This window comes from Microtus ochrogaster, linkage group LG4, assembly GCF_000317375.1.
Source record: "Microtus ochrogaster isolate Prairie Vole_2 linkage group LG4, MicOch1.0, whole genome shotgun sequence".
NCBI lineage: Eukaryota > Metazoa > Chordata > Mammalia > Rodentia > Cricetidae > Microtus > Microtus ochrogaster.
In genome coordinates, this window is record NC_022030.1 from 19667312 (window position 1) to 19676148 (window position 8837).

General features: G+C 50.7%; 1 protein-coding gene across 1 annotated transcript; it reads left to right on the forward strand.

The window, feature by feature from the left end:
• The first annotated feature begins 976 nt into the window (after window positions 1-976).
• Window positions 977-5224, forward strand: Lypd3 (LY6/PLAUR domain containing 3). Its single transcript, XM_005361116.2, has 5 exons — window positions 977-1061; window positions 1504-1635; window positions 2868-3038; window positions 3396-3557; window positions 4417-5224. Exons 1-5 carry the CDS (start codon window positions 977-979, stop codon window positions 4908-4910), a joined length of 1044 nt encoding a protein of 347 aa, XP_005361173.1. The 3' UTR covers window positions 4911-5224.
• Window positions 5225-8837: the final 3613 nt, after the last annotated feature.

An 8837-nucleotide genomic window follows, 5' to 3' on the forward strand; every position in this document is an offset into this window, starting at 1 on the left:
CCACACTCCAGCCCTCACTGGGGGATTCTAGGCAGGTGATCTACCATTGATCCACACTCCAGCCCTCACTGGGGGATTCTAGGCAGGTGCTGTACTGCTGATCCCTGGACCACTATCCTAGCTTTCTACTCAGCCCCCCCCCCTTTTTTTTTAATTTAAAGGATTTATTGCAGTGCCCAGAACACATGATAGGTGCTCAAGAATTCTTTTTCCATTTTTATTCATTCTTTGAGACTTTCATCTATGTATGCAATGCATTTCGATTATATATATCATTTCTTGATAGATACTTTATATTGTTTCCCAGCATAAACATATTGGAAGTTATACTTCTAAATCCAACCCTGCTTGTAGCTCTCTATTTTTTATTCCTCCAAAGTCTTAATCTCTTGTAAATAATAACCAAGATGTTTGTTTTGACTTTTTGAGATAGGATCTCACTCTATAGTCCAACCAGGCCTGAAACTCATTATGCCTCAAACTCCTGGTAATCCTCCTGCCTCGGCTCCCTAAGGGCTGTGATGATAGGCATACATAAATAAATGACTTGAAAATAACAGTTTCCCCAATTATTTAATTAATTTCTATCTTTGCCATAGGACTAGGAGCTCTGTGATGTCCCCAGTCCCCAGGCTAAGGCGCTCAGGACCTGAGCACACCCTGAATGCCCCTATCTCTCTTTGAGTCCTGGTACTCCCTCTGCCTTCAAACACACACATGCTTTATCCAGGGGACTGTAGGGGAACCTCTACTCCCTCCCGCCCTTTCCGTCCCTGGCAAGGGCACAGGGCAGGGGCCGCTCTCTTGTGGGTGACGCACCTAGAGGCGGGCCCGCCCCACAGCGGACGCTGAGTTGGCCTGGTTGGGCAAGGCCAGAGTTGCCCCAGGGTAGGTTACTCATCTGAGGTTCAGGTAAGAGGGCCCGGGTTGGAAGGCGGCACACCCAGGGGGGACGCGGAGAGAGCAGGACGCAGCCATGGATGCTGCCAGGAGAGGAGATGCACAGAGAGTGGTCTGGACCACCGGATGGCTGCTGCTGCTGCCGCTACTGCTGTGTGAAGGTAAGTGTGCCGCTGGGAGGGTAGAGTGGGGGGCTCCTAAGGAAGAACAATCCCCCAGCCCTTCCCAGAAAGTCCTATAAGGAAATTTGATCCCAATCAAAGGCAGGCTGTGAGTTCTCCTATCCTGCCTGGGCAGAGGGGCAGTGCGGAAGGTTCTACACGGAGCAGGCAACTGTGAGAGAGGGACCCCCCTGATCCCGAGACAGGGCTCCACGGCAGGGGTCTCCTCCCTTGGGAATAAGCAGGTGGGAGAGGAAAGTTCCCAGTGCAGACCCAGGAAGTGGGAAGGAAGAGGGTCCCGGGTGTCCCGCTCCCTGAGACTTGTGGGCTGCATGGTAGGATCATCTCACCCCGGGACAGAGGCCACCAGGGAAGACTTTCTCTGTGTGGGAGAGAAATCTTTAACAAAGAGCCCTCGGTTCTACCCGGTCCACACCCTCAGGAGCGAAGGCCCTGGAGTGCTACAGCTGCGTGCAGAAGGCGGATGACGGATGCTCGCCGCACAAGATGAAGACCGTCAAGTGTGGTCCAGGAGCTGACGTCTGTACCGAGGCGGTGGGGGCGGTGGAGACCAGTAAGTGCCACTGGTGGTCTCTGCCTTATCCCTCCTGTGAGGCTCCGCCTCCTTACAGACCTTCCCGATTTCGGCCACGCCTTTTCATTTCAGCCCTCACTCAGACCTAGCAGCACAGATTCGCCCTTCTTTCTTTGACCTTAAGCTTGTCGACAGGCAGGGGGCTGGGATGGGGTTGGGGCTTGCCGGTGGTGTGTGTGTGTGGGGGGGGAGTAATAGTTGCAAACTGTTCAGGACTGACTAGAGAGCTCTAGGCTAAGAGGGCTCATCCCAACCACTTTTACGGAGACATCTTTACCACTTTCCGCTCACTCCCTACAGAAAGGCTTACCCACCCACCAACACAAAGATTATCGAGGTTCCGAGTCAAACTCCACCCTTAAATTTCCAGATTCCTCAGTAATCCCACCTTCCCCCAGGTCATCCGCTGGGTCCCAGCACGTATACTAGATAAGCACTCTGCACTGAGCCTAAGTAGCTCAGTTTGGCCCTTGAACACTGTAATAAAGTTTAGGCAGGTGAATCTCCTTCCTCAGCCTCCCGAGTCACTGGGATTACAGGCTTGTACCACCAGGTTCCGTTTTGTTTGCTCGTGACAGGGTCTCGTTATGTACTACAAGCTGGACGGGGATTCCTTAACCTTCCTAGTAGCTGGGACTACAGGCTCGCACCATCTTTTTGTCTCCTAGACTTTTTTTTTTCTTTTTTCTTCCACTCTCTTAATTGGATCCCTCTGAAGCTACTTTCGGAGGCTTCTCCCCCTTTTGATGTACCCATGGGAACTCCAGTTTTAGCCTCTCCCCCTCGAGGCTGTCCTGTTTGTCAATGAGCTTGTTTTCTTTGGATTGTATTCTTCGAAGCTCTTCTTGACCCACCTGCCCCCACACGCACACTCCACCTGTAACTCTGTCCCAGGGACCTGCTCTCTTTAAGGTCGCCCTCCCCCGCCCCCTTCAACCTCCCCCCCCCACCCAGGACTATTGTTCATTCAAAGCCCTGCCAGCAGAGGCCGGTGTGCTCTGACCCCGCCCCCTTTTTTCTATGTAGTCCACGGGCAATTCTCTGTGGCGGTGCGGGGCTGTGGTTCCGGACTCCAGGGCAAGAATGCTCTCTTTAAGGTCGCCCTCCCCCGCCCCTTCAAACCCCCCTCCCCGACCCAGGACTATTGTTCATTCAAAGCCCTGCCAGCAGAGGCCGGTGTGCTCTGACCCCGCCCCCTTTTTTCTATGTAGTCCACGGGCAATTCTCTGTGGCGGTGCGGGGCTGTGGTTCCGGACTCCAGGGCAAGAATGACCGTGGATTGGACCTTCACGGACTCCTGGCCTTCATCCAGCTACAGCAGTGCACCGAGGACCGATGTAACGACAAACTCAACCTCACCTCGCGAGGCCTCAACCCTGCAGGTCGGTGGCAGGCAGAATCATACAAAGGCTGGGAGCTGAGGCTACTGCAAGCTGAGGCAGGGCTGCGGGGGTGGCGGGTTGAAGACTGCAGACATTAACAATGTATGCACCCTAGGTGGATACCCGGGCTGAGGCTAGGAGAAAGGGGGCGGAGTCACAGGTACATCAGGCCATGCCTGGGGAGCAGGCCAGTTGAGCTGTGGTTCTCTTCTGGCCAAAGTGACTTAGAACTTGCTATCTTCCTACCCTAGCTTCCTGAGTAGGTGGGAGCACAGGCCTGAGCCATCACAGCCTCTTGACTCTTCCTTTTCTGTTCCCACTCCCTCCCCGCTGGACCCTAACCCCTAACCGCCGCAGGCAACGAGAGTGCCTATGAGCCCAATGGTGCAGAGTGCTACAGTTGCCTGGGGAAGAGTCGCGAGGAGTGCCAGGGCACCATGCCTCCAGTTGTGAGCTGCTACAACGCCAGCGGCCGCGTTTACAAGGGCTGCTTCGATGGCAACGTCACCTTGACGGCAGGTGAGCCTGGTCTCTGAAGGAGCTTGAGACTTGTAGGAGTTGTGCTAGCCATCTGCAGTGGGGGACATTTCACCTAAAGGGCCCAACCCTCCACCTCAACAAACTCTGGGAACTGCTGCTCTTGACTTTGGTGCTTACCTTGTCCTACAGCATCATGGGAAATGTAGTCCACTACCCTACAGATCCCATGATTGTGTGTGTGTGTGTGTGTGTGTGTGTGTGTGTGTATGTGTGTGTGTAGACGCGCGCGTATACATTCCTATAGAAGAATACCAGATACGGAATGGGAGACCATGAAATGAGACTTGTGTTTAAGCTTATAAACTTTTGCCTGTGTGCCTTGGGAAATGTGGTTTGAGCCCTGAAAACTTAGGGGTCCCACATGTTCCACAACATTAAGGGGTGTAGTTCAGTGCTGGGGGTGTGCCTAGACTCCCTCAGTGAGGGGCTGGTACTCACACTATGGGAGGAGAAGTTCTGCAATTCCTTAGGGTGCCAGGTGTTTCTCAGGAGCTGTATTTCAGACTCTAAGACTAAAATTTAGCAGGGAGCTGAGAGAGGAAAAGTTGAGGTTATGTTTGAATTTTGATCACAGAACAGAAGGGTCTTGGCTGAAATCTTTGTTCCAAGACAAATCTGGAGCTTGGGTTTCACCCTTTTCCTCTCAAAGTGTTTAGTGGAAACATGGTCGTGAGCAGATGACAGGAGTGCAGTGCTCTGCAGAAAGTGCACCAGGGTTAGGATGTTTGAACTAATGAGTGCAAGTCTCATTTTGGGGTTTGCTGCCCCCAAGGTTTACTCAAGCCGTACCAACCCCTATCTGTCCAATGACAAACCTTTCTGTGTCTCTCTTTTACAGCCAATGTGACTGTGTCCTTACCTGTCCGAGGCTGCGTCCAGGATGAGTCGTGCACCCGGGATGGGGTGACGGGTCCAGGATTCACACTGAGCGGCTCCTGCTGCCAGGGGCCCCGCTGTAACTCTGACCTCCGCAACAAGACTTATTTCTCCCCTCGAATCCCACCCCTGGTCCTACTGCCCCCTCCAACCACTCTAGCCCCGTCCACTTCGGTCCAGATCTCCTCCAGCACTACCTCCACAGGCGCCCCAACCACGACCACCTCTACTACCAAGCCCACCTCAGCCCCAACCAGCCACACTCCACCCCATGAAGTAGAACACGATACTGCACTAGAAGAAGAGTCCCATTTGACTGGAGGTGCTGCGGGCCACCAAGACCGCAGCAATATGGAGAAGAACGCCCCAAAAGGTGGGGCTAATGAAGGCCCTGTGTTTCTGGGGTCTGGGTTGCCAGCTCTTCTCTTGACTGTGGTTGCCGGTGCGCTGCTATGAGCATCTCGTCTATCTCGTCTTGAAATGTCCACCTCACCTTGCTTCCCTGGCCCTGGGTACCAACTCTCCGTTTCTCACTGGACTGGACTGGCTCAACCCCCCCTTCCTCCGGCATTTCCAGTTTCACTGCACTGGTTTGCAGCTCCCAGAAGCAGCCTGCAGTTATCAATGCACTGCTGAGATGGCCCAGCTTTTTGATGCAGCGACTGAGTTTCCCCTGATGGTGACTGGGGAAAAAGGACAGAGAAATTTACTGGCTGAGCGAGTCCTGGAGAGTCCCTGGCTAGCTTCCTCTCCCAGTTTGCATTGCCAGGCAGGTGGACAGTGGATTCATTCCCTGAATGTTGGGCTTGCCTGGCATCTTTGAGGCTCTTTCCTGTCTTCCTTAGGAGACTGTGAACTACTCCAGGGCAGGGGCCTGCCTCTTGCCTTTCTTACGTGTTCTGGCTGGCTCAGGAAGGCACCAATAAAGATTTAGTTACTTTGTACAGTGCGCTGAGTCCCTTCCACTTTGTTCATCTTTCAGAACAAGGTTTTTGTTGCCGTTTTTCTCAAAATGGAACCAAGGACAGCCTGTTGGGACAGGCTGCTTGTTGGTTTCCTGCCCCACCCCCCCAGATTCCAGAAATAATCATACAGAAACTGTATTAATTAAATCACTGTTTGGCCTATTAGCTCTAGATTTTTATTGGCTAGCTCTTACATCTTGAATTTACCCATTTCTATTATTTTATATTTCACCACGAGGCTTGTGATTTACCAGCAAGGTTCCGGCGTGTCTGTCCCCAGTGGTGGCTGCATGGCTTCTCTGTGACTCTGCCTTCTTTCTCCCAGCATTCAGTTTAGTTTTCCCCACCTAGCTCTGTTCTGCCCTGCTATTGGCCCAAAGTACTTTCTTTATTAATTGGTGGTAATCACAGCATACAGAGGGGGAATCCCATATCAGACAGCCTATTCTTACACAATGAGTTTCAGGAGAGCCCAGGTTATAATGAAAAAAAAATCATTATATATTCAACAGAGCTCAACGTTGGAAAGCTGAAATATGGCAGCACATGCCTTTAGTGTCAGCACTGGGAAGGCAGAGGCAGGAGGATCAGGGACAGCATGGTCTACATAAAATTCTGTCTTAAAAATCAAGCGGAAATAAACCTATTGAGATGGATCCTTGTGTAACAGGCACCTGCTACCATACCTGAGGACTTCCGTTCAATTCCTGGAGCCCACATGGTAGAAAAAAAGAACTGCTTGCCCTCTGGCCCCACTTGGGTGCCATGCCACGTGTATTCCCCTTCCCACAAACAAAATTTAAAAGTGTGCATTATAAGGAAGTTAAACGTGGCCAGGAGAGAAGATAAGACCCAAGAGACTTTATAGATATTCACATATTCATTTGTTATACATATTTTATTTTGTTGAAATAGGGTGTGCTATGTAGCCCTGGCTGGCCTGAACTTACTTCACAGGCCAGGCTAGCCTTGAACACTTGAGGCAAAGATTTACCATATATCTTCCACTAGCCTTGGACTGGGTCTCCAAAATGCTGGGATTACAGGTCTGCACCCCTCTTTAGTGTCTTTGTTTCAAAAAGAGTTGATCTAGAAAGTAAGGTAGTAGGGGTTTGCAGAGATTACCCAGTCAGGGAGGTTGGGTGTGCATGCATGAGGATTTGGTCTCAGAACCCGTGAGAAAAAGCTGGGCCTGTTGGCCCATGATTGTCATCCCAGCTCTAAGGAGTAGAGATGCAATGGCGGAATTCCTGGGATGAGGAGCCAGCCATCTGAGAGTCCAGGCTAATGACTGATCCTGTCTCAAAAAGCAAGGTGGGGTCTGGAGAGACGACTCAGAGGCAAACAATCCTTGCTGCTGCTCTTGCAGAGGACCCAGTTGGGTTCTCAATGCCCACATGGCTGCTCACAGACTTCAATAACACCAGCTCTTGGGGATCTGATGCCCTCTTCTGGCCTTCATCAGCACTGCACACATGTGCTGCACAGATACATGCAGGTCAAACACTCATTCACATAAAAATAAATAAATCTTGCTGAGGTCTGGGTATAGCCTGGGTTCAGGTCCTGAGTCAGAGTAGGGACATCAGGGTGAAGAACTGTCTGACCACCAGATGAGTTTCACACAAATGCTTGGCCTCGAATAGCTCCAATCATCTTTATTTATACATCAAAACACAGGCATGGTTTTCCGTACTAATAAACAACAGTAACCATCCTCCAACAGTAACCCCTGGCAAAATCAAATATGTCAAATATGTTTTTCCTAACGTTTACATCCAAACATCTTTAAACCAAAAATAACACTTATCATTGTGCTAACTTGGCCAAATATCAAGCCAGGTCCATCCTGTCTAAAGGGTGCTTGGCATAGGAATACATATCCAAGATTATGTTCCAAATGTATTTACAGAAATAGAGGTGATCTGCCCGCGATCGTGTCAGCACTGGGCCAGGACAGCTCCCAGGGTCTGCAGTGACAGCTCGCATCCCCAGACAAGAAATCTGAGAAACATCAGCTCCCAAAGAATTTTAGGGGAAGATAGTTGAGAAAAAAAGGGGCTTCCAGAAATGATGATATCTGTCCTATGCATGATTGACAAAACGACAGTAAAATCGCCAAGAGAATCATCACTATTACAAGAGAGAGGAGAGCATGCAGGCCGTGCGGCCCCTGGAGTAGTCTGTGCTGTCCCAAAGTTCACTGGTTCTTGATGAGTGACACTGTCCCCATGGGCTTTTGACTCATCTGGAGACCCGTTGGCCAAACACCCATATACTGGTTCGAAGTTGGGCCTCATGGTTACCAAGAATGTCTTAAATAACAAAGGTGGACAGTGCCTGAGGAGGGCGGGTGAGAGAGAAGGTGTGCCCATGCACACACACACATACCCACACACACACACAGGGAGAAGATCAGAGAACACGCAAAGAAAGATGGGGAGCAGTGGGTGCTGAAGGACAAAGGGAAGTGTCCTAGACAGGCTCCCTGTGACCAAATACAGGACGAGTGGAAGATCAAATTAAATACCCAGAGTAAAGGACTGTAGTCCACCAAATAAACAACAAACACACAAAACCACATGGAAAAAACATGGGCTTGTATTGAAAGAAATAAGAGTCCATATTGGGAAATACAAGTCAACACTGACATAAATAAATAAATAAGTTGGTTGTCGTAGTTTGTGTTAACCTAGGTAGATCTGAGAAGATGCTATTTCAGTTGAGGTGTGGCCTCCGTTGGATTGGTCTGTAAGAATGTCTATGAGATAATTTCTTGATTGCTGATTGGTATAGGAAGAGCCAGCCCACTGTGGGCAGGATCACCCCTATGTAGGTAGACATGAGCTGTATAAGAAAGAGAGCTGAGCAAGCCACAGAGAGTAAAACTCCTCCATGGTCTCTGCCAGCCACGGAGAGCAAGGCACTAGGAGTGGTACGAACCAGTGAGGTGGAGGCAGGAGGATCAACAACAACAACGAAAATAAGCTGGGCGGTAGTGGTGCACACCTTTAATCCCAGCACTTGGGAATCAGAGGCAAGAGGATCTCTGTGAGTTCAAGGCCAGCCTGGTTGGCAGAGTGAGTTCCAGGACAGCCAGGGCTACACAGAGAGACCCTGACTCAAAACAACAACAATGAAACAACACAATCAACAAATAAACGGACCCTAAGTGAACAAAGGAGGAAATCTGAAAGAAATACAGTACAGTCAAAACACGACAGAACAACCCTCATCAGCGCAATCACTGATTCATTCTATCAGAAGCCGCTAACAGAAGCCCACAGCGGAGGCACAGGAGACGCACACGGCAGAGGACAGGACACGCCTACAGCGGAGGCACAGGACACGCCCACGGCAGAGGACAGGACACGCCCACTGCAGAGGCACAGGGCACGCCCACAGCAGAGGACAGGAC